Source organism: Pelodiscus sinensis, chromosome 21, assembly GCF_049634645.1.
Source record: "Pelodiscus sinensis isolate JC-2024 chromosome 21, ASM4963464v1, whole genome shotgun sequence".
Taxonomy (NCBI): domain Eukaryota; kingdom Metazoa; phylum Chordata; order Testudines; family Trionychidae; genus Pelodiscus; species Pelodiscus sinensis.
Genome location: NC_134731.1, coordinates 6,230,891 through 6,258,232, shown reverse-complemented (window position 1 = coordinate 6,258,232; position 27,342 = coordinate 6,230,891). Strand labels below are relative to the sequence as shown.

General features: G+C 38.6%; 1 protein-coding gene across 7 annotated transcripts in view; it reads right to left on the bottom strand.

Annotated features, from left to right (window-relative positions):
• The window catches only part of BRIP1 (BRCA1 interacting DNA helicase 1), a 250,280-nt gene that overhangs the window by 99,794 nt on the left and 123,144 nt on the right, over nt 1-27,342 (bottom strand). For all 7 annotated transcript variants that reach the window (XR_012897052.1, XR_012897053.1, XR_012897055.1 and 4 more), the window contains exon 17: nt 26,604-26,725. Coding sequence is in view for 1 of the 7 variants with exons in the window: in XM_075904714.1 (XP_075760829.1) it covers nt 26,604-26,725 (122 nt within the window). In the remaining 6 variants the exon portion in view is untranslated. The remainder of the gene's footprint in view (nt 1-26,603; nt 26,726-27,342) is intronic.

Sequence of the window (27,342 nt, the reverse complement as noted above, 5' to 3'; positions counted from 1 at the left end):
CCATTCATAAGAACATAAGAATGGCCATAATGGGTCAGACCAAAGGTCCATCTACCCCAGTATCCTGTCCTCCAACAGCGGCCAATGCCAGATGTTCCAGAGGGAGTGAACAGAACAGGAAATCATCAAGTGATCCCACTCCTGTCATCCATTTCCAGCCTCTGACAAACAGACTAAGGACACAATTCCTACCCATTCTGTCTAATAAGTATTGATAGACCTAACCTCCATGAATGTATCTAGTTCTTTTTTTAACCCTGTTAAAGGCCTGGTCTTCATAACATCCTTTGGCAAGGAGTTCCACAGGCTGACTCTGTGCTGCATGAAGAAAAACTTTCTTTTGTTTGTTTTAAACCAGCTACCTATTAATTTCATTTGGTGATCCCTAGTTCTTATGTTATGGGAACAAGTAAATAACTTTTCCTTATTCACTTTCTCCATACTTGTCATGATTTTTATAGTCTTCTATCATATCCCACCTTAATCTCCTCTTTTCTAAACTGAAAAGTCACAATCTTTTAAATCTTTCTTCATATGGCTCCTGTTCCAAATGCCTAATCATTTTTGTTGCCCTTTTTTAACCTTTTCCAATGCCAATATATCTTTTTTGAGATGAAGCAACCACATCTGTATGCAATATTCAAGATGTGGGTGTACCATGGATTTATATAGAGACAATAAGATATTCTGTCTCATTCTCTATACCTTTTTTAATGATTCATAACATTCTATTTGCTTTTTCGACTGCCGTTGCATATTGAGTGGAAGTTTTCAGAGAACTATCCACAATGACTCCAAGCTCTCTCTCTCTCTTGAGCGGTTATAGCTAAGTTAGTCCCCATCATTTTGTATGTATAGTTGGGATTATTTTTTTCAATGTTGGGATTATTTTTTCCAATACTTAGCATTTATTAACATTAAAATTAATTTGCCATTTTGTTGCCCAATCGCCTAGTCTTGGAGAAATTACAGACCAGCCTATCAACAATTCTACCAGAAAGAAGTAAGAATTTTTATATATACACATGATAAAAAAATTACAGTAGTGAACATTGTTTGAGTTGATCATTGCAAAAACTTTGTGTAATTACTCTGAGCTTTTATATCTACAATCAGAAATAGTTCCTATTTATCTACAAATGTGATCTAAAACACAATATCCAATACTTACTAGATTTATTGTTTTCTATTACAATTCTAAAACATATTTCTGTTTTTCAGATACATTTCATGTCCTTCTCGCTGCTCATTTTACTTATACACAATATGTGATTCAATCAAGTACAGTAAAACTCCAGTGGTCCAGCATTCAATGGTCCGGCACTCCTGATGGTCCCGCACCATCTGGAACCCAGAAATGCTCTGAGCAGCCGGACAATTGGAGCTGCTCTGCTCCCGGCTTCCCCGATTCAGCCGCTGCTGAAACTGACCAGGGGAAGAGCAGCTGGGGTGCTGCTGGGTTGGTCCCGTATTGCCGCCCCTCGGCGCTGCAGGACCAACCCGGCAGCACCCCAGCTGCTCTGCCCCGGGCTTCCCGGAGTCAGCCACTGGTCAGTTTCAGCAGCAGCTAACTTGGGGACGCCTAGGGCAGAGCAGCTGGGGTGCTGCCGGGTTGGTCAAGCAGCGCTGAAGGGCGCATCCCCCCCCACTCCACCTCAGACCCCTCATAGCCCCTCCTTCCGATGGTCTGGCATATTTGATAATCCGGCACCCCCTGGGTCCTAAAGGTGCCGGATTATCAGAAGTTTACTGTAATAGCTTATCATTCGCAATACAGTAATAATATGTTTATATCCAGGCCTCAGTGGCCTGCCGGCAAAGAATAATCACTAAGTTGGTCATTCCAATCATTTTCAAGTAGTAGTCTAAGACTGAAAGGCGCTCTGACTCCTGCCATTCTATACAACACCATCCTCAGTTCATTCTTCACAAAAGGCAGTAGAGTACTTGAGCTATAACCACATACCATTCAAGCTACCAGGCTGCCAGAACACACATACTTGTATCAAACACAACTAGTTTTTGTCAAGGAATACATAACTGACAGACATGTAGAATGATTTAATACTGGGACCAGTTCCCTCACCACATGGCAGAACTGCAAACAAAACTTGTATCTAGTATAGTTGTAGTTGTGTTGGTCCCAGAACGTTAGAGGTACAAGTTAGGTGAGGTAATATCTTTTATTGGACCAACTTTGCAGGGTGAGAGAGACAAGCTTTAGAGAGGACTGACTTGAAGAAGAGTTCTGCATAAAGCTCAAATACTTGTCTCTTTCACCAACAGAAGTTGGTCCAATAAAAGATATCACCTCACCCACATTCTGTCTCTAATAGTCTGGGACAAACATGTCTACAACACCCCAGCATACATGGTGAGTAAATGTAATATTTTAGGTGTAAGCAAAGAAGGAAACACTTCTGAAGTACTACAGGTTTTTTCAAGAAAAGGAAAAAGTAAATGAAATAAATAATAGATTTCTGCTACATAGGCCAAAATTCAAAGGCATTTCTTAAACTCTGGACTGCTGGAGCAGTAGTGGACAATGATGCCTGATAGAGAAGAGGGGTAGGATCTCCAGGGTGGGAGTCAGTAAGGAATGGAGAGCTTCTGGAGGAAGAAGCCAGCTCTTCAAGGAAAATGGAACCTCTCTTAAGTAGTTAAGAAGCAGTGTTGATATCAGTAGCAAAAGAAACCCTTTGCTGTCCCATTTGAAACACAGGAATAGTGCTTATTAAAGGTCCATTTTGAGAATGTGAAGAATGATCTCATATTTGGTAAATATATCCAGCTCGAATATATATTTTCAAAATATATTGGTTAAAACAGGCATAAAACTACACAAGAAAGGTTTTTTTCACTGCTCTTTTGCACAGTATTAACCTTTTTAAACTGACATCTGAAAGGACACGCTTCAGGAGAGAAAACAGCAGACTTCTAACCACATCTGACAGGTAACTTTCAACTTGAATTTGGGTAAGAAATTTTATTTTGTGTACTTATGCCCTTTGAAACAGCCTGTCAAATTTACAAATTCAATCTTTACAGCCAGAAAGTAAATTCAGTTTGATTTCACAGATTTAATATTTATTCCAGTCACTCAGAATTTATTGACTGATGCATAAGTTCCTTAGCCCTCATATTTTTGAAGCACAAAGAAGCTTTTCCCCCAAAATAGTTCGTAAACAATAAAGTTCTTCACAAAAAACTTTAAATTGTAATTACACATATCTGTGTATTACCAGAAATAAGCAAAGACAGTACCTTTTAAAATATTTGAAGTGGAGAATAAAATGTAGAAAGCAATCCAAGAAAACAGGAAAATCTACTTCATATTTTAAAATCTAATGTAGTCACAACAAAGTTCTTATGAAAGTATTTAATAACTCTTATTCTCATGACAAATTTCTTAATAGGATTTCTTCAGAAAGTTTTTTGTCGACAATAAATTGATAATTTCTATAATTTATTGCTACTTTGAAAGACTTAGTAAAGCAACATTAGAATTACTCGTCATTCAGGTTTACCACAATTAATTACAATTATTGCAGACAGTGTCACAACTACACAAAGAGATATAGTCACACAAATAACTAGGGTTAGCAAAAATATTGTCATATCAGATAACAAATATTAAGGTCTATATATTAATGTAAGAGATATTAACCTTTCAATGATATGTACACTGAATGATGAAAAACAAAATATTCTGTTTCTCTCACTCTAAAGATCATGTTTCAACATGAAGTGACTATTCAGATTGCTGAAGGTTAAGCATTCGTTATAAATTTAGGAAAGGTAAAAGGCCAGTGCACGTCATTTTAATCCAATCAGAATCTATTTCATTGTATAACTCTGCATTATCAGGCATCAAATCAACACCCAATTCGAAATGACATGATGCATATGTGAAAAAGCCAGTGTCTCCTGCTAGCGAATATCCTAAATGTGCAGTAAACCACAGGCTAGAAGGAATTAGTTAAAATGTCAAAAGACAGCCTTTTACTTTTACCTGTTCATCCTTAAAAATATACTCTTAGCTATCAGGCATGCTTTACAGACAAATAGTTTCAGCGAGCAGCAGCAGAAGGCCTGTGGCAACCTCTGCCATCTTGCAGCTGTCACAGAGATTAGTCTTTGATCTATCTGGGAGGTCATGGTCACAGTCACATTAGCTGAAGTCTAACAATATTATACCTGTTAACCACTCTTTCTTTTAATGCTTAACTAGACAGACTTTACCCCATTATGGAATGTTAACTGGGAAATTTGCTGAACTTCAACAAAAACTAAATGCCATCAACAAACTTGGCTTACTGTGATTTGGAGAGATTTTGATGCACTTTATATCACAGTTCAAATGCATTTTATAAAGCTTTCCTAAAACAGAAGGCTAGTTATATAGGAAGGTAAAAAGCATTTTACTAGACAAGCTCTTTTGGGAATGGTGTTGAAGGGTGATGTAGAATGGGTTAGCTGAAATGACAATGCTTCATCTGTGAAGACCTGGATTCATCTTTGATTTAAGTGATACAAGCAAAAATAGCCTGGAGAGCCCATGGTGAAAACAGCATTAAATTATTACATTATCGGTCATGTGCTGAGGTGATGGTTAGGAGAGTAGCAGGTCAGCGTGGAGGTTCATTTACAGTGTTACATATAGAAACCTAAAAAAACAACAAATGGTCTGGTAGCACTTTATAGACTAACAAAACATATAGATGGTATCATGAGCTTTCGTGGGCACAGCCCACTTCTTCAGATGACCTCTTCAGAGTTTAGGATGTGCAGATCCAAATTAAAAGCCTATAAAGTGCTACTAGACTATTTTTTTTTTTTTTTTTACTTTACACTGTACAGACTAACTCGGCTACCCCCGAAGATATAGAAACCTGTATAGTGCCTTAATCTTCACTGTGTCCAAGAGCAGCCTATTTATTTAGTTTAAAAACAAAAAACAAAACATTTTAATATACAACTTTAGGACATGCAAATAGCAGTGTATTATGAGTTAATAGCTTCTAGAGAAAAATAAAGGGGAGATGATATAGCCTCAGCAACATTTTATTCTGTAAATTGTGTTCTTTCAATGTTAGTCCAGTAAATACGTCTCTTTTTACGGCACTTTCATATAAAACTGAGGTAAATACAAGTGTATATGACACTAGAAGTTTAAGATAACATCACATAAACAACGTATCTGAGAAATATTACACTGTCTTAGTCACTTATGATAAGCTTTTTTAAGACTAAGAGTTCAATCCATAAATTAGACTAAGAACTAATCTGTTAAAACTACTGATTAAAACTATTAAGAAAACATTACTTCAGTAAAAATAAACACATTATCTACCAGACACTCATGCAAAATGGTTTTATCTTCAGCCAAGGATAGGGCCTTAGACCTAAACAGTTTATAGCAAAACCAAATTGAAAGAGAGAGAATGTGCATTAGAAGCATTTACTGTTCAATATCAGCATACCATAAACACATGCATCAGTATAAATATCACAATATAAATTTCAATGGCTAAACTACAGTACAAGGTCTTGTATGCTGAGTAACTTTAAATAGACAAAATCAGTATGGCTCTGTTTTATTTTATCTGGCATATGTTCAAGATTTTTAGAGGCAGTACTTTATTTAACTAAATACAGTGCTATATTTTGCTAAAATGGGGGGGGGGGGGGAGAGAAACCCTCGAGTTTTTGCCAAAAGTTAGAGTCAGGCTCACTCTTAACACTTCAAAACTATTTTCCCCGATTGTTCTCTATCTTCCCTTTTAAATTACAAACTGATACACAACAAAGGAACACTGAAGACAAGGTAAAACTCAGCTCTGTAATAACACTAAAATAAACACCAAAAGCAGCTCCAATTAAAACCCTGACCAGAAATCTGCCTCATTCTATACACCACAGCTTGGTAGTGTTGTGAGAATCACAGCTAAACAGACCGGAGATAGGCTGATTCGAGACTGGGAAAGGCTAAACAAATATTGACACTCTACCTATATATTATACTTGTACGTATAGATATATACATACTTCCTTCCCTGCATCCATCCACATCAGATTTAAAAAGCAAAGTATATATACTCATAAACAGGGCTCGACAAATAATGCAATCTACTCGCTCGTGAAGAGTAGATTGCAACCTGGAAGAGCTGGGTTCGGGAGATCTGCGCATGCGCAGATCGCCAGACAGCGCGGCTGGTGAGCGGGGCTTGCCACAGTTCGGCAAGCACTGCTCATAAATATATCTTTTTATAATCTCCCATGTCCATCTCGGGTCACTCTTTTACCTAAAAGAACAATAATCATACTCATTCAGAATATACTTGCCCTCTCTTACCCTCTTGATGAGTGCCAGGTAACCAAAGGCTGCAAGTGTAGGAAAGTGAAAGACATTAAATCCCATATTTTCTATTTTGTCTGAAAAAACATTTAAGTCGAAGTAAACATTAAGCAGTGTAGCATTTTAACGTTTTTTTCCTTCAGAAGAAGTAACATCATCTGTGAGAATGAAGACTAAATAGAGAATGTGTAAAGACCAGAGTAATTCACAGAACACCTTTGACTCCTTAGTAGGCTCTCTAAAAGCTGCATCTAAACACAGTCTCAATTTATTAATAATAAAAACTGTCACTAGAACACTACCTTCAAACTGGTGCCATTATTTCATATGCAAATTATATAAATTGGAATGAAATATGTAAACGCACATCACCTGTAGCCTGTCCAGCCAGTTTATATGTATGCTGTAGAATAGCCTATTTTATAATCATACCAGTTAATATGCTGTAGAGCACAAAGATAAAATCCAGATTATTTAATATAGATAATTCTACTTCACTTTTACGCTGTCATATTTTTCGTTTTAAACAATCTATATATGTGTATATAAAGCTAAGGGTCAATATTATCTTTTGATATGATTACATCTTTGTAATGTTTGGTTATCTATAGAATGCTGCGCTGTGTGTCTCTTTGTTGCCACCCACAATGTTCAATAGCATAGTTTTGTGCAGGATAAATCTGAGAGACTCAACTGTGTGGACTCATAAGAATATATGAACATAAGAAGGGTCATACTGGGCCAGGCCAATAATCCCTTTAGCCCAATATCCTGACTTCTGACAGAGGCCTATGCCAGATGCCCCAGAGGGAGTGAACAGAACAGGTAAACATCAAGTGATCCCTCTCCTGTCAACCATTTCCAGCCTCTGACAAACAAAGGCTAGGGACACCCATTCCTACCCAATTCTGGCTAATAAGTATTGATGGACCTAATCTTCATGAATGTATCTAGTTCTTTTTGAACCCTGATAAAGGCCTGATCTTCACAACATCCTTTGGCAAGGAGTTCCACAGGTTGACTGTGCTGCATGAAGACAAACTTCCTTTTGTTTGTTTTAAAGCTGCTACCGATTCATTTCATTTGGTTACCCCTAGTTCTTATGGTATGAGAACAAGTAACTTGTCCTTATTCACTTTCTCCATACCTGTCATGATTTTATAGATCTCTATCATATCCCCCTGTATGACTTGGAGACGTGGCATGTTGTCCAGAGCAACACTAAGAAAATTCAGATGTTTGTCAATAAATGCCTTAGATACATCCTCCAGCTAAAGTGGTACGACAGAATGCTAAACGAAAACTTGTGGATCAAAACAAATCAGATATCAATGGAGGTCCAGATTAAGAAGAGAAAATGGCAATGGGCAGGCCACATCCTGCGTAAGGACTGTGAGGAATGTATCATGAGACAAGCATTAGGATGGAATCCAAAGAAAAAGAGGAAAAGGGGAAGTCCCAAATGAACATGGCGACGAAGCTTCATGGAAGAAGTAAAAGCAGCTGGCTTAACGTGGGATCAAATCAAGACTATCGCTAAGGATCACATGAGATGGAGAATGACTGTGGAGGCCCTATGCTCCATTAGGAGCCCAAAGGACAAATGATGATGATCATATCCCCCATTAGTCTCCTCTTTTCTAAGATGGAAAGTCCCAGTCTTTTTATTCTTTCTTCATATGAGACCCATTCAAACCCCTAATCATTTTTGTTGCCCTTTTCTGAACCTTTTCCAATGCCAATATTTTTCTTTTAGATGCGGCGACCACATACGTACACAGTATTCAAGATGTGGGAGTACCATGGATTCAAACAGAGGCAATAAGATATTCTCTGTGTTATTCTCTCTCTCTGAAGGTGACTCATATCACCTTTTAGTGGCTGAAGCATACAGAGGCTATACATTAATCTTATTGCATGAGCACACATATTTCACAAGTTGACACTAACAGTTTTTAAATCTAATTTATTTTAAAGAGTTTAAAAGGCCCACACAATTTATCCACCTCAATTTAATGCACGAATGCAAAATAAAAGACAGCACAAAAAATTCAAAGCCACCTGAGCTCCAAAATACCTGAGGTAATCAACTCCCTTTTTTGACTGCCACTCAGCCCATGCAAGTCTCAACCTCTTCAACACAGACACAGATTTTCTTTCTATAACAGTGATCTAGAAGAAAAGGATAGTTCTCATTTCTGTGCTTATAGCTGCAGCTCCACATCATTCAAATCTTTTGTATTTTTCAGACTGCATTCTTCCATAGAGTAGAACTCAAATAACTGGAAGCTAGAGTTCATGGGATTTGAATGGAGAAGTACTTGGGAGCCAATGACTCCTGTAAAGGAGATAGAATCAAAGCTAGGCAAAAATCAAGGAAACTGAATGGACATATAATGAGATGAAGTCAAAACAGGGAAGAAAGGCTGCAGAGAAAAAAAATCACTGAAGCAATCTGATAGATGAACTCTGTTTATTTCTCCATCATTCAAAACTCTAAGTATGAGGGAGCACCTGTAGGCAACTGTTATCATCCTGCATCTTATTTCTCTATATATCTTTCTGTGAGAGAACAGTACTTACAACTACATGTGAAGACACATATTTCTCTTATTTTTGATCCACAGAGTCCCTTTTCACTTGAAGCACTTCATTCATTCCCAAATATTCTCACTCTTAATCCCAGTGACAAAGGCAGTACGAAAGGCTTATATAACGTTGCAGCCACTGAACACTTTTTAGTATTGTCAACCACAGCATGGGGCATCTGAGAGACCTTGAAGTTTTACGATTTGACAAATCATCTAGCACATTCACCCCAGGCCCATCTACTCATCTCAGCCTTATAGGCTTTGAGGGACTCTGAACAAGTGACTTGATTAAAATCTAATGCAACCAAAACTCTGCTCTGAAGAGAAAATTCAATCCATTTCCAGTGAAGCAGAAGTGAAAAAAATCAAACAGCTTCCCTTGAGGTACAATGCTGCTGCATACGCTCAGTGCCACTGCGTCTAAGGTGAAGTGGTAAGTGTCAGTCATCCTTACAAATCCCCAAGGTGATAGCTTCACTTTTAAAGCCTTCAACATTCTTTGACAGTAAAGTAAAAACTTAAAGGTCAACACTACTTGCTAAGGACAAGATAAACACAAGAAAATCACTTTGAAATTTTTCATGGATCAGAAAAATAAACTACTAAAGGTAGAAGAAAAGTTTTGATTTGCAGTATTATTTATCCAGAGGCTTAACTGAGGGTTATATTTAGGGATGACTTTCTTAATCTGTGCCAACATATTGACATTGCTGTTGCACCAGTAGAAGAGAAATGCCAGTCACTAGCCTTGTCTGATAATCTGAACGTAAATGTTACTTTTCTAAACTACAGGAAATCTGTATTTTACAAAATTTTGCAAATAGTTACCAAAACTCAGTCTCTAGTATCCATAATGTTTAGTTAACATAAAAACATTGTTTATTATAATTAATATTAGGAATAGTGGTGCAAGAGGTGTTATTTTTCAGTATTTACAAAACAATGTAAGAAAAATTGTCTATAGTCTCTAAAATTTCTTTCTGCTTCAGGCTAATATGCAAAATTAGCAAGCACATCTTATGCTTGCTGAATGCCTTTTAAATCTGTAGAGCAATGAAAACAAAAAGCACTTTGAATTTAGTTTTCAGCCCCTTTTTTGGCTATATTATCCACAAAAAGTGCCTGGAAATTTGTGTATATTTGGTTTTCTAAGTGGGCTAAATCCTAATTTATTTTTAAAAATTGAGACAGAAGGGCAATATCCTCTTAGCCACTTTGACAAGATGTGATTTTTGCATACCGCAGTAACCACTGCCATTGTTACTATGTTATACAACAAGCAGCTGAAATAATACCTGGTCAGAAGACAATACCATAATGCCAATCGTCTTTTTATTTCACTTTGAAAATGTAACACAAATAATTAGCAACCTTTAATACTCCAAATTTGAACACAAGCCACCTGAAAATTCAAAATATGTTCTCCAATCACTGTTATTGTATCTTTGGGGGCTTGCTAATATAATGTTGCATACTGCAGTCATCTATAAACAATCATATCTGTTCATCACATCCTTTACTATTTTAAGAAGATATTTTATTCAATTTATTACTAAATATATGTGTATGGTAATGGAAGTGAGGGAGCACAGAAGAACCTAGATGGATAGCATTCATATAATTTCACTAGCCCCTCCTTTAGCTCAAATGACTAATTTTTTTATCAATTTTTTGTAAAGAACATCCTTTGCATAGAATCTCCTGATTTTTTTTCCCCTTTAAAATATATATAAGGGTTTTTCTATAATGTTTGCTCCTTTTAATCAAGGGAGAAACTGACTGACTGTACAGCATAAACAATGAAACTAACGACACTTTTGCATTTGATAGAACTTAGGCTATGTCTAAACTACATTCCAAAAGAGGAATGTAAATGAGCCTGATCAAAAATGCAAATGAAGCATGGATTTACAAATCTTGCATTTTATTTGCATAATCACGTGAGTGTGCTTTTTTGAAAAAGGGTTTTTCGAAAAAGAAACCTCAGTCTAGACGCGGATTCCTTTGGAAGAAAACCCCTTTTTCGAAAGAAACCGTACACCTTATTTTTTCAGGAGTATGGGTTCTTTCAAAAAAAGTTTTTTTTCCCTGAAAGAATCCCGTTTAGACTGCAGTTTATTTTTCAAAAAACCCTTTTTTGAAAAAGCGCTCACGCAATTATGCAAATGAAGCACAAGATTTGTAAATCCGTACTTCATTTGCATTTTTGATCAGGCTCATTTACATTAATCTTTCAGAAGAGGAATGTAGTTTAGACGTGCCCTTAGTGTAAGCAAAAAAGTGTTGTTTGTTTTTTTTTGCAGTTTTTCACCTAGTTACACTGAACATAAGGTGTTTCTTGTAATTACTGTAAATATACTATTTTAAAGAAATAATTTCCAAGTTGATAGTTTTCCTTTTAAGGCAAAGTTGTTCAGAAACATTCATATTCTTAGGACTATCAAAACAGTAGAGAAATAATAAATTTCCAGTTTAATTTTAAGGAGCTGATTTAAATTTATTGTATAGTATTCAGATAATGCCAAAAATATTTGCAACAAATTTGTAACTCTGTGTCAGTCTCCTGTATTTTAAAATGACTTGTTACTTTTCCCAAAACATGATGGAATCAAAAAAGAAAATTTCCTTATTCTAGGATTTAGCTATTTAATACTACAGGTTGAACCTCTCTAGTCTGGCACTCTCTACTCTGGCGACATCCGTGCTCCTGCATGATTTTAGTTAGGCAGATGTCCACTTATTATGGGTGTGGCCAAGTTTCCCACAGTCCCATAAAGTTTGTTTACAGACACAGTTCTGGCTCACAGTGTACTGTGCTGCTATTTAGCTCTAATTTATCCTTGAATATCTTTTAAGAGCCCAGGAAGCAATGCAAGTGTTGGTAATGCTGCTAGACAATACTGTCCTCCTGTAATTTGGAAAAGTCTCTGGTTCAGCACTGGTCAGGTCTAAAGGGTGTTGGAATAGAGGTTACAACCTGTAGTATTTGCATGGCTCATAGTATCTGCTTTTTATTTTTATTGACTCAAGTGTGAAACTCGTATGTACATGAGTACAGCTTCCATTAAGAGGTAGATAGTCTACACAAGTGCAAGCAAAATGAACCAGTGTCATGTAGAACAAAGGTTTCATCTTCATTCAGAAGAAAAGTGCATTTCAGTCACCATTTAACTGGTGTAAAATTCTCTTTCCCTGTACAAAGCACAACAGGGAAAAATGCAAGCTAAAAATGTTGACCCTCAACAGGAAATATGTTTACATATTAAGAAAAGTTACTGTTCGTTAACTGGAAATGTCAGTCTCCAAGTTTCATTGGTTGATCCTTCATTATAGAAGTGAAGAAATCCCAGCTGTAAAACTGATTTTATACCATTAAAATACTGAATATGGAGCAATGAAAAATGCAATTCAAATTATGTTTTCCATCATGGCTTTGCAGATTACACTCCTGGAAACAATATGAAGGTCATTTGCCTTCATAATTTATATTCAAACCATACCATCTGACTAAAGGAAATATGTAAAAACTTCTCATTAAAAGGCAAACCCTCTTTCACTTGTTGACTAATATCAATGAACATGAAGTCAAGTCTTATCAAGTTTCTTTTTGGTTACATCTAGTCACATAAAAGGGTTTGATTTTTTCCCCCCAACGTATTTTAGTGAGTAAAGGTCTCACTTAGCTGTTATATAGTTATAAAATATTTTCCACTGTAGTACGAACAAAAGTATCTGGGAAGTTGAGAAATCCTCTCTGGTAAAGTTAGCTTAATGCTTTTCAGAGTTGCCTATTATCAACATTTCATAGCAAGTTTCTTTATTTTCAGGCCCCCAAGGAAAGAACAGTAAATTACAACTTGAACTAAAGAAGTCACACTTGGCTCCAAAAATCAAGTTTTCCTACCTCTATTTTCAGGTCCCTGATGTGGGCAGAGGAAATCCTGGTCACAGCCAAATAAGTCATTTTTTGGCTCAGAAATATATTTTCCTGCTTCTTTAGAGCCAAATTCTACCACTAAAAGTACCACAGCTTTACATAATACTTTAACTTTTCTCTTTTTATTTTTGCTCTAGCAACCCAATTTTAGAGTATGAAGCCATTTTCAACAATACAGAATCAGTCTCCTTTTTCTAAATATCCAATTTTTCTTTTATTGAGGTCCAGTATACTTTCAAGTCTTAATTCTCTTCATTTCCAAAATGTAAAGAAGATACAGGTTGAACCTTTCTAGTCCAGCACACTCTGGTCCAGCAACATCTATGGTCCAGCATGATTTTAGTTAGACAGATGTCCACTTATCATGGGTGTGGCCACTTTTTCCCACAGTACCATAACATTTCTTTATAGCCACCAGTCCTGGCTCTCAGTGTTCTGTGCTGTTATTAAGTGCTAATTTACCTCTAAACGACTTCTAAGAGTCCAGTAAGCAGTGAAAGAGTTGGTAGTGCTACTAGACAATATTGACCTCCCATGATTCGGCAAATTCTCTGGTTCAGCACCGGTCAGGTCCTGAGGGTGCTGGATTAGAGAGGTTCAACCTGTAGGTGTAGACTGTTAAACTAATGCATTTAAGTATGTGCCTAGAACTCTGTATTGGGGCAAATGGGAAAAAAAGGTCAACGTAAATAATATTCTAAAAGGGATCCTGTTTGAGACAGATTAAGTACATAATACAAACTACAATTTAAAAATCTAGAATTATTTAAGTGGACTGAACAGGTTATTTGAAAGACTTTTTCCTCTCATCCTTAATTACCTGAAATAGCACTTTCTATTTTGTGCAATGATATGGACAAAATTATATTTAGCATTAAAAAGCATAATTGACAATGACAAATTTACACGAATAAGGACTGTAAGACTGGATCCATAACATTACAATTCCAAACATACAAAAGTTAATGACATTTATTTTAGCATCCGACAACATGTATTGGGGTTTGGCGGTGTGTGTATATTCTCCCTGTGTGCTGCCCCAGTTCTGCACAAACAGCCAGCACAGTAGACCTCAAGTGAACTGCCCAATGACCACAAGATCTGTTAAGATGTGAAGACACCAAGCTACCTCTATTGTTGACAAAGCATGGTAAATAACATCTGGCAGACTCTACAAGGATACTGAGACATGTAGGACTGTGACAATAGAAGCAGCTCAGTGAATGGCTGGACTTTCCATTCCCTCCTTGGCCAGACAAAGATATTCCCTCACACACACATCTTTAATCCCTGATATAAACAAGTTATATACTGCCTCTCCTGTAGTTATTACTGCCCCCTGATGTCACTAATGATCTCCCATCACACCTTGCACCTGCTGGTTTGATCAAAACATTTCTATTAGGTGCTGTCATTTTGACCTTTTATAGGAGGGATCAATGTGTTCCTGTTATCCTTTGGGAATGTTCTGTACCATTCCTGATATTGGGATGTTTTGATACCATGTGATAAAGGGCTGAGATTGTTTGAGTATTTTGTGCTTAATACGTCTTAAGAATGTGTCTTTTTGCCATTTTAGCCCAGATTCTATGAGCAGGTCAGCCTCATACGAGGCCTCTGAAATAAGGGCTTACATCTCAGGCTCTCTTCCTACTACATTATCTTTCTCAGTCACATTATTTATATTATAACAACCCAGTTCACTAGCATTAGCATCAAGTTACAAATAATAAAATATGTGTGGAAATCAGGTTGCTCAGATACAAGTTATATGAGCAGTGGAGATGAGCCAACATCGAATTGCCAGTTTAAAATATGGGTCTCTAAAGACTCAAATCCTACAAATCCTTATGCTTGCACATAGTCATAGTGAAACTAATGGGATCACTCAGAAACAGTGGGATCTCTGTGCAAGTGTAAGGGTTTGTAGTATTGAGCCTGAAGAGGCCGTTTATTAACCATCTAATAACCTGACCTGTAACTGTATTTCCATAAAGTATCAGTGACGTTTTTGGTGAGAGAGAAAATAGTTGGGTGACATGCTTTAGGAATTCGCCTAATAAATGCTCAACAATTGCACTTCCTATTTAAAAAAATATGCCTAATTGTCTAAAGTCTGTTCTGTCACCAGATAGTTAAATATCCATATACTTTTGTGATCTATGTATTTATTATTTTATTATATTTAATATGAACTCTGCTGCCTATTCAAAGCACCTCCTCAAATTACAAACTCGCTTAGAAAGTTTTATAATTTCCAATAGCTCATCATTTTTAATTAATAGAATCTGTCACAGAATTTAGAACAAGGAAGCATCCCCTGAATGTCCAAACCAAAACCAAATAAATAAATCTGGGTTCTGCGGGACTAAGGAGCCAGGAGACTAACCCCCCAGAGCCACTCTCTCATTTACAATAAAGGAGTTCCAGCTTGAAGGCTCCCTCCAAGTCAAATGATTTTACGGGAAAGGTGACATCTCAGGTAACCAAGGCTCAAACAAATTAGAGCATTAAAGATTAAATCCAGTACCTTTAATTTCACCAGAAAAATTTCACCAGAAATGTATTGGTAGCCAAAACAACTCTTAGTCTTAATCCAGTTCCGATGCAAACTAATCACAAAGATTTAAGTAAACTGGCCTAAAAGAAAGCCCCTGTAATGTATTACTTGTAACAAACAGTAAGAAGAGAGAACCCAGGATTCTTATCTCTCTGGAATCAGTACCAATGCTATATTTTTCCTGAGTGCATTTGTCATACATTGTTTTCAGTGTTTTGCGGTAGGAGCAGTTGAATGCCTGGTCTCAATTGCCTGAAAAGCCCATAATTGGACACCCTCTGCCCCACTCTACAAAGGAAGGAAAAAGGACGTAAGTCTGGCAAGCATAAAATGCATCTGCATCATAAGCAGGATAGCAATTCATCTGCAGACCAAGTATGATTTAACCCTCTGGCAATAGGACTGTGATGTTTGGATGCTAACTGCTAAAGCAGAACACAGTCACATCGTCAGCAAAGCTCAATCATTTATGGCAATGGGTTAAAGCTTAATTTGGACGAATTGTATATGCAATTACCCAAGATCCTCTCCCATTCACAATACAGCTTAAAGTTATGAGATATTACAGAGAGCAGCCCTCCACTATATTGTACGTAATACATAAACATTTTAAGAATCTGTAGATCCTAAAGGCACCAGAGTTTTGATAATTTAAAATTAACTCAACAGAATTTAAAAGGATTAAAAGAAAAGTATGAAAATAAGCTAAAAACATCTTTTCTAGTTTTGGGGTACAATGATCCACTAAGACTGTGTTAAAAAAACCCAGTTTCTATCTGTTAATTTAAATCAATAGCGGTCAGAATTTTGTAAGGAGACTAACTTATTTCTTATATTCTACTAGGACATTGATTCTGCATTGCTTGGGTCCTTAAGGGTAGGGAGCTGGGGAGTGTGTGTGAGGGGGTGGGGGGGGGGGAGAGATGAAGGAATCAAGGCTGAGAGAGTGAGGAGGGGCTCCGGGAAGTGGATGAAGGAGTCAGGGCAGGGGGTGGGGAGGTCAGGCAAAGGGTGGGGAGTACAGGAATCAGGGCAGGAGATGGAGAAGTGTGTGGGAGCTCAGGACAGGAGGTGAGGGTTGCAGGAGTCAGGGCAGGGGGTTGGAGGGTGTGTGGGGGATCAGGGCAGAAATAGGAGGGTGCCGGAGTCGAGATAGGAGGTTGCATGTGTGTGGGGCTCAGGGCAGGGCGAGGGCAATAGGGGCCATGCTGCCCGGGCGACTACTCCGCAGGTCTGGCCAGGATGGAAGGGACCATGCTGCCCAGCTAGTGACTCATCAGCACAGGATTCTTACTCAGATATGGTGGCTGATCATATCCAGAGCCCCACTCCCAGTGGCTACTCTCTTACTGGTATGCTTACCCCCCAGTGGTCATTCTACAGCATAACTGTCCTTGCTATCAGACCCCTCCTTTTCTGTTTTATGAGAAACTCTCTTATTCCAGGCACAACCAAGCCCTTTGCTTTAAGTTACAGTAAGAGGAAGCTGCATAACTAATTTGGTGGTCCTAGTTCTTATAGTTTAGGAGGAATTCTTGAACAAATGGATTCAGACAGACGGATGGAAAAACAAACACAAAAATCTCTCAAATACATAACAGATATCCTCTATATGCATTTGGTACCTGCCCTTCATTATCATCACACAATCTCATTATAATAAGTGGGCTGCCTAATTTCTTTTCTTCACTATCATGCACGTGAGAATTGTTTGGCAACCAGGTACACACTCTTATAAGGCCACAAACAAGCCTTTTTCAGTGAGGAAAAAGTGCCACCATAAAGGTAATAATTTGACCTCTACTGGCAAAAGGAGTAACGTACATGAGGTGATCAAGAACTTTCTGAAATATCTGACAAACTTTAAGGTAGGGACAAAGTAAAGCATTCCTCAGTTGAATTTACACAGAAATAGTGCTAACAAGATGTCACTTTGAACTTAAGTTGCCTTTTGCTCAATAAATCTACAATAGTAACTAGCTTTTCCAGTATTATCATAGGAGCATTTCCATGAACCAGCCAGCTCTTCAGAACTGATGCTAAGAGACTGGTGCATGCCCTTCTCTCATCTAGAATTGATCACTGTGGTGCTTTGTGCAGTGACATCTAAATATACACACTCAGAACCTCAGCCTACTTGAAATTGGCAGCTAGTGTTTTTATCCTTGCTGAAAATTTTAGCTTTCTTGAATCTAACTTTTAAAACTAAAAAATACCTCACCACAGTATTGATGTTTGGTATCTAGTGAACAGTAATGGTCTGTAATATCTGGCTCTGGATTTTATTTCAGACCTGGCTGATGTATTAAACAAATATTATATATATGTGCATGTGTGTGTTTCTGCATGTACACATAAACACACAGACACACACACAATTATAACCAATTTATCCTTGTCAGGAGGAGGTGCAGAGTCTGGGAGGGAGTTATCATGTGTGAGAGAGGTTCGGGCTGTGGTTGGGTTCAATTGGGTGGTGCTTATCTCAGGCTGCTGTCAGTCAGCAACACAGTGAAGCTAAAGGAGACTCCCTGCCTGCCTTGGTTCCACACAGTGCCAGACATGCTGGCTGCTTCTGAGAGCAAAGGCAGAGGCGCAGCCAGGAGGCTATGCAGAGTGTGTACTGCCTGCACCCACAGGCACCACCCCTTCAGCTGCAATTGTTTGTAGCCACCGGGGACTTCAGAGCCATCACTGGGGAAAGATGGCTGCAGGAACATGCCAGCCACTTTTGGGAGCTGCCCAGATCCAGGGCAGGCAAGGAGCCTGTCTTAGTCCAGCTGCGCTGCAAACTGGACCTTTAACAGCCAGATCAGCAGTGCTGACCAGAGATACCAGGGTCTATTTTCAACTGGGTATTCTGGTCAAAAACCAAATGCCTGGCAACCCTATAGGCAGGAGCAAAATGTTATGGATGAGTAATACATGATTAACAAAAGATAGAGCTAGAAATGCAACAAGCATTGTATTAGCAAACGCCACTAAACTAATACATTCTTACTAGTCCCTTATAAGATGTGGTTTTGTTTTTGTTGTAACCCAGGCAATATTTACACATGCATTTTGGACAGCAAAGAAATCTTTGATTATGAATTTAAAATGAAGAATAAATCCCCAAAACTAAAGAAACTAAGTCAGTTTTGGGTGTCAAGACCAAACTTGTTACCTGTTTGTTTGATCTTGCTTATTTATAACCAGTGTCTGGCAGCTCTACTATTTGTTTATTACGTGATATTTCATTTTGGTTGTTAGCTCTGTACAGGAGTATAAGGTTATTTTATAAAGCACCTTTCAAAGTTATGTAGTCTTAATGGTGGAGGTTATTATACATGGAACAGAAAAGGAACTAACAGTTGGATAACTGTTCAGTTGGGATACAGAGAATACTAATAAATAGTGTTACTAATAAATTTGAATAATGCGAGTTCTTATGTTTCTTTGGTACTGTTATCTCTATATTCCTAACTGATCTCATGCCATGTCAGCCACCTGTTAGCATAAGAGTGGAAACTCTGGAATTTTATGCTCAGTAGAGATACCTCTAATTAGCATCTCAAAGAATTCAAGCGAGTTGTATATAAAACATTTGCTGTAAATGTGGATATATGTTAATGTTAATACTCTTTGTATACTCAGATTCTAAAAGAAAGAAAAGCTGTATAGCTGTATCTCTTAGTCTTGAGTCTATGCAAGAGGATACTCAGGGGAGAGGGATAGCTCAGTGGTTTGAGCAGTGGCCTGTTAAACCCAAGGTTATGAGTTCAATCCTTGTGGAGGCCATTTAGGGATTTGGAGCAAAAATTTGTCAGGGGTGGTACCTGGTCCTGCTGCAAAGGCAGGGGACTGGACTCAATGGAAGCAGACAGGAGAGTTTGAGGGGGACTGCAAGAGATCCTGCTGCTGAACAGGCTACTTGGTGAGAGTACTTGCTTTTGGTGTGAGGGAGTTTGCTCAACTGTTTGAATTTTGTTGAATTCTGAATCTGATTTCAGGTGACTGCTGTGGCAGTTGGGACTGAGTGCCTGACTCTTTGTTCTCTTGATTGCATCTGGTCAGCCTTCCCCTGTGTGACTTACGAGGGGGGAGGCCTGACCTAGGCAAGCAGGCTTTAAAAGCCAGAGGCAGAGCGACCAGGGAGCAAAGCGGACAGGAGCTACAGACAGGGGAGTTTGACAGAGGGAGGCCTACGATGGTCAGGAAGACCCGCAACACCTGTGCTAGCACTGCTTCTGTAGCCAGACAGAGCACCTGAGCATGGATGCCTCTACCCAGATCCTGGTGTGGTTTTGCAGGGACTGGGGATTGCAATTCCCACTTATTGATATCCAGGCTGGGGAGATCATCCAAGGCGAAAGGTGCCTGCTGGTAGAATCTCTCAGGCAGCAGGTGGCAGAGCTACAGGAAGTGGTGGCTAGGTTGAGGAGCACCCTCATCCATGAGAAATTCCTGGACCGTGTTCATTAGGAGACAGCTGAGGTAGCTGTTCCGGTACACAGGACTGGGGACACACCACTGGTGGAGGAGGAGATGGCTCAGAGTGGACAGTGGAAGCTGGTTACTTCTGGCAGCAGGCACTGCTCCACCCCTGCTCTGAACCCTCCCGCCGTGGTACTAGGAAACCGTTATGCTCTTCTTTATACAGGAGATAAGCAATCAGCCCCTACACCGGAGGAGGAGAAGCCCTGTACCTCCAAGGCTGGGAGGTCTGATGCCACTACTGCGAATAGGAAACGTAGGGTAGTAGCGATCGGAGAACTCTCTTCTGAAGGGGACAGAGGCGCCCATCTGTTGCCCTGATATTTGATCACGGGAGGTACGCTGTCTGCTGGGGACCTGTATCCGAGAAGTTAAGGAGGCATTGTCGAGGATTATCCGGCCCTCTGACTACTACCCCATGCTACTCATCCATGTGAGCACTAATGATACTGTGAGATGTGACACTGAGCAGATCAAGAGTGACTACAGGGCTCTGGGAGTATGGGTGAAGGAATTTGGAGCACAAGTGGTATTCTCTTCGATCCTTCCTGTCGAAGGTAGGGGCCCAGGCAGAGACAGGTGCATCCTGGAGGTGAATGCCTGGCTGCGAAGATGGTGTTGCCAGGAGGGCTTTGGCTTCCTCGACCATGGGATGCTATTCCAGAAAGGACTGCTAAGCAGGGAGAGTGTCCACTTTACAAGGAGGGGGAAGACCCTATTTGGATACAGAATGGCTAACCTAATGAGGAGGGCTTTAAACTAGGTTCGACGGGGACAGGTGAGCAAAGCCCACAGGTAAGTGGAGAACATAGAGATTTGGGAGATGGGTCGGAAAGGGGAGGAAGCATGGGCTACAATGGCAGAGAGAAAGGAGGGTCAGGGCAAAACTGGGAGACAAGGTCAAATCAGGATCTTAGATGCCTATATACAAATGCAAGAAGTATGGAAAATAAGCAGGAAGAACTGGAAGTGCTAATAAATAAGTACAATTATGACATTGGTGGGATAATACACATGATCGGAATGTTTATATGGAAGGGTACAGCTTGCTCAGGAAGAATAGACAGGGAAAAAAGGGAGGAGGTATTGCCTTATACATTAAAAATGAACACACTTGGAGTGAGGTGGAGATGGACATAGGAGACGGAAGTGTTGAGAATCTCTGGGTTAGGCTAAAAGGGATTAAAAACAAAGGTGATGTCATGCTAGGAGTCTACTACTGGCCATCTACCCAGGTGGAAGAAGTGGACGAGGATTTTTTTAAACAACTAATAAAATCATCCAAAGCCCAAGATTTGGTGGAGATGGGGGAACTTCAACTATCCAGATATATGTTGGGAAAATAACACTGCAGGGCACAGACTATCCAATAAGTTCTTAGACTGCATTGGAGACAACTTTTTATTTCAGAAGGTTGAAAAAGCTGCCGGGGGGAAGCTGTTCTAGATTTGAGCCTAACAAATAGGGAGGAACTGGTTGAGAATTTGAAAGTAGAAGGAAGCTTGGGTGAAAGTGATCATGAAATCATAGAGTTCACAATTCTAAGGAAGTGTATAAGGGAGAACAGCAAAATAGAGACAATGGATTTCAGGAAGGAGGATTTTGGTAAACTCAGAGAGCTGATAGGTAAGGTCCCATGGGAATCGAGACTGAGGGGAAAAACAACTGAGAAGAGTTTTTCAAAGGGACATTGTTAAGGGCCCAAAAGCAAGCTATTCTGATGTGTTGGAAAGATAGAAAATACGGCAAAAGACCGCCTTGGCTTAACCACGAGATCTTGCATGATCTAAAAATAAAAAGGAGTCATATAAAAAACGGAAAGTAGGACAAATTACAAAGGATGAATATAGGCAAATAGCACAGGAATGCAGGGGCAAGTTTAGAAAGGCAAAGGCACAGAATGAGCTCAAACTAGCTACAGGAATAAAGGGAAAGAAGACGACTTTTTATAAATACATTAGAAGCAAGAGGAAGACCAAGGAGAGGGTAGGCCCACTGGTCAGTGAGGAGGGAGAAACAGTAACAGGAAACTTGGAAATGGCAGAGATGCTCAATGACTTCTTTGTTTTGGTCTTCACCGAGAAGTCTGTAGGAATGCCTAACATAGCGAATGCTAGTGGGAAGGAGGTAGTTTTAGAAGGTAAAATAAAAAAAAATAAAAGTCAAAAATCACCTAGAAAAGTTAGATGCCTGCAAGTCACCAGGGCCTAATGAAATGCATCCTAGAATACTCAAGGAGCTGATAGAGGAGGTATCTGAGCCTCTAGCTATCATCTTTGAAAAATCATGGGAGACAGGAGAGATTCCAGAGGACTGGAAAAGGGCAAACATAGTGCCCATCTTTAAAAAGGGAAATAAGAACAACCCAGGAAACTACAGACCAGTTAGTTTAACTTCTGTGCCAGGGAAAATAATGGAGCAAGTAATTAAGGAAATCATCTGTAAACACTTGGAAAGTAGCAAGGTGATAGGGAACAGCCAGCATGGAATTGTAAAGAACAAATCATGTCAAACCAATCTGATAGCTTTCTTTAATAGGATAACGAGTCTTGTGGATAAGGGAGAAGCGGTGGATGTGGTATACCTAGACTTTAGTAAGACGTTTGATACGGTCTCGCATGATATTCTTATCAATAAACTAAGTAAATACAACTTAGATGGGGCTACTATAAGGTGGGTGCATAACTGGTTGGATAACCATACTCAGAGAGTAGTTATTAATGGTTCACAATCCTGCTGGAAAGGCATAACGAGTGGGGTTCCGCTGGAGTCTGTTCTGGGACCGGCTCTGTTCAATATCTTCATCAACGATTTAGATATTGGTATATAAAGTATGCTTATTAAGTTTGCAGATGATACCAAGCTGGGAGGGTTGCGACTAATCTGGAGGAAAGGGTCATAATTCAAAATGACCTGGACAATTGGAGAAATGGTCTGAGGTAAATAGGATGAAGTTTAATAAAGACAAATGCAAAGTGCTCCACTTAGGAAGGAACAATCAGTTTCATACATACAGAATGGGAAGCGACGGTCTGGGAAAGAGTATGGCAGAAAGGGATCTAGGGGTTATAGTGGACCACAAGTTGAATATGAGTCAGCAGTGTGATGCTATTGCAAAGAAAGCAAACATGATTCTGGGACGCATTAACAGGTGTGTTGTGAGCAAGACACGAAAAGTCATTCTTCCGCTCTACTCTGTGTTGGTTAGGCCTCAGTTGGAGTATTGTGTCCAGTTCTGGGCATCGCATTTCAAGAAAGATGTGGAGAAATTGGAGAGGGTCCAGAGAAGAGCAACGAGAATAAACGTCTAGAGAACATGACCTATGAGGGAAGACTGAAGGAATTGGGTTTGTTTAGTTTAGAAAAGAGAAGATTGAGGGGGGACATGATAGCAGTTTTCAGATATCTAAAAGGGTGTCATAAGGAAGAGGGAGAAAACTTGTTCATGTTGGCCTCTGGGGATAGAACAAGAAGCAATGGGCTTAAACTGCAGCAAGGGAGGTTTAGGTTGGTCATTAGGAAAAAGTTCCTAACTGTCAGGGTAGTCAAACACTGGAATAAATTGCCCAGGGAAGTTGTGGAATCTCCATCTCTGGAGATATTTAAGAGTAGGTTAGATAAATGTCTATCAGGGATGGTCTAGACAGTATTTGGTCCTGCCATGAGGGCAGGGGACGAGACTCAAAGACCTCTCGAGGTCCCTTCCAGTCCTAGTATTCTAGGATTCTATGATGACCTTTCAAGGTCCCTTCCAGTTCTAGGAGATAGGCAATCTCCATTAATTTTATTTAAATTTAAAAATGAACATGGAGAATGAAACTGTTTTTTGTTTAAACAACTGTCTTATTTTAGAGGAGTTGCATCCACCTCCAAACAGTGCTACTTTATTGTCGTGGCCATATTTTCAAAATAAAAACTGGGACACTTAGTTGGCAATTTTTTTAAGAGTTTTGAAACAGTCATAGTGAAGACAAAAGTACACTTTTAAATGTGGCCAGGTGTTACTACTGCCACCTTCTAACTCAACAGAAAAACAGGCATATTTCTAGGAACTGGTGAATATTTTCCAGTAAGTTGCTGTGCTAAATGAGTTGAAACAGTGAATGTGTGTCATTAACATTCACCTTAAGCACAAGAACAGCTTTGCTATTGACTGCACTCTTGACTTCTCTCTTTAAATACTTTTCAACAGACTGAATACTTCTTCCATTCGACTGTTTGTTACTGGTAAGCCAAGAACAAATTCTACTCTCTGTAGCAATATATCTTTGGGTGTAAACCAGGCACCCATAAAACAAATATAGCAGTAAAAGAAAAATACTTCAAATGTTGTGAATAGAAAAGTGGTAAATACTCCTAAATTATTATACCTAACAAATGTCAATAGCAAGATATCACATTGCATGTAATGAAAACACACTGATTCCTTCAGTGTATATAAGCAGTCCCCTATTCTGTTCACTGAAATATTGTGCTTAGATTTTCAGTATTGAGATTGGCAGTCCTTGCTTCACTTAACAGTGAAAGAAATGGCTTCAGACAATTTGGAAAACTTTCACTTATGGGACCTTTGATCTGTATTTTCTTTATTCCTGTATTAGATTATGTGAATCTATTAGTATAAATTAGTAATTCTATTATCCAATTTATCTTGCTCATGTGGCAACCAGTAGAATTATCTGCTGGAGGATGTCAGGTTGTGTTATTCCTGATAAAACAGGTGGACAAGAGTTACAGTTGTAGTGAAAGAGAATTAAAAATATGAAGACTACATTTAAGATGATGTATTCTGAAATCTAACTAATTAATCATTATAAATGTTGGTGCTTCTATAACATCTAATCATGGTCTGGAGCCCCATACTGCTAGGTGCTGTAGTACAAAGAAAGAATTAAGCTACAGAGATAATTTGTAGATTGCCTCTCTCCATAGCATGCCCTTGTTTTTGGAATTCAGTCCCACTGGAAATATACCTCAAGCATGTCCACCTCTACCATATGCTGTACAACATATTTAGATTTCCAATTAGTACATCAATTGAGTTTCCTGATTTCTGTTTCTTTCAAGGGAGTGGCTGAGAGTCATGAAATATGCCACCACTCGGTGATGTGAAACTACTCTGCAAGCACTCAGGGCTGAGTGACAAGCTGTAAATCGAATTAAGCTATGTTACTTCAGTTATGTAAGTTATGTAATTTAGGATGACTTACAATGGTGTCTGCACCACACTATGTCCATGGGAGATGCTCTCCCATCACCTTTAAGGGAGTTGCAGCACAGACATCAATGGGAGAGCACCCTGACAGTGACTTAACTTGTCTTCACCAGATCTAAATCAACACTACTGCATCCATCACAAGAGTGCCAATTTAGCTGGAAGTATAGACAAGCGCTCAGAACCAAATCTCTCACTGAATTTGATGTAACAGACAATAACAATAACTCAACAAATGCAAATGAGGACTAAAATGCACTGACAGTTATGTGGCAAAGCTTCCACAACTTTTGTCTGTATTATGCCAGAGTTTTGCCAATGTCAGGTCCCGCTTCTTCATGAATACTTCTCTATCACCCCCATAAAGATTGAACCAACAATCAGGGTTGCAAACTACAACAACAAATTGTATTATTTACACGTACAATGGGTACTCTTTTTAGGAGGGTAAATGCACCGCAAGTCAGTCTCTCTCAGATTACCCGTTACATCTTTCATACTTTATTTTTAATCCCTTTTCAGAACAACAATGGACCTAAACATGAGCCCTTTTACACACGTTGATGAGCTGTTACTGACACAAATAGTCCCATTGAAGTCAGTGAGTGTACTCGTGAAAATTTCTCAGCAGCATAAGGGGTTGATAGTTTAGCCAACTCAAAGATACAAACTGACCAAGAAATTTAGTTAATTTAGGCATTCACATTTAGAAGACACTTTAAGAGCTATGCCTCAAGTCAGCTAAAGCTAAATTATATTAAAAAGTAATGTTTTCAGCTTCCAGGAAGAGATTATTTCATGGAATAATTTTATACCTTAAAGAGGCAAGCTGAGCATGAACATTAGCTTTGCCAAAAAGTTTACTATCTACTCCCGGGCTAAATGAAGAGTGCTACACACACAGGGATTTTAAAGAAGGTGATGGGGACCGAAGGGGGACATGCAGCAACCAACAATAAGACAACAATGAAAGAATTAATAAAAGTCTTACAACACTGGGTTATCTCCCCTTTGCCTTTCAACCTATTTTACCCATTTTAAGAGTCTTAGTTTAAGACTTAGTTTACCCCTCGGATATTAGTTTAAGTTGTATCTGTTATTTATTCTCTTAGGAAACAACCTCAAGTAAATTAAAAAAATCCCCATAATTTACACTGGACCATATGTAGGTACCACGTATGCTACAATATCAGATAAATAAATAGTCTTTATTTATGAAATAATGAAGAAATACTGTAATGTAGCTGTGTTCAAACACAGCTTAAAATGAAATTACTTAGTATGCAGTGTTAAAAACCTCACAACCTCTCAATTTTACCATGTAGAAAGCATGCTGAAGAATTCAAAATGAGGCCAGGTGAGAGTCTTGAACAAAATTAGGTAATATAGCATTCTGTACATGGTGAAGTATTTTAGACATAACAAATTCAAGTTATAAATGTTTTGGTTAAGTGTTGATGTCCTACCTGAAGATCTTTTACATTTGGAAATGGAATACCAATAGTTATAACAGCTCGGGCATTATCATCAGAAAAATCCAAGCCTTCACTAACTTTACCCCGGCATACTGCTATGAGAAGTGCGCCATCTTGAACAAAGAAAAGAAGATTTAGCAATCATTCTGGGAATAAATCAATTATCAAAAGACAATTTTAAAGTATTCTTTGACAGGACTAAAATTAATACAGCATAATGCAATATGTATCAGTTTGAAAACAGTGAGCAGAAATAAAAATACATGATTTTTCTAAAGTATTATGATAGCTAATATAATTTAGACATAATAGTGATGTGCTGAATTAGCAATTTTCATATTACACTTGTAAGGGCATAATAGAAGTGCATCATAGGGGAAAGCTCTACCTAGCGATAGCATTAGGGCTGTTCATTTATCATTTCAACACTGATATTCTCTTACTTACTATCATGCTGTACTGACTGTATTTAAAAAAAAGTATAAGATTAAATTTGTAAAGTCATGCACAGTAAATATGTTTCTATGCTTCGCAAAATGGTGGCTTTGCTAAGAAATGAACAGGGTAAACATATTACATTCATATTACATTGTACACACACTGTACACACTGCACAGAAAGTTAACTATAAGAATAATTCAGGATCTAGTTATCTGAGAAGCAAAATGCAGGACAATGTAGCACTTTAAAGACTAACAAGATGGTTTATTAGATGATGAGCTTTCGTGGG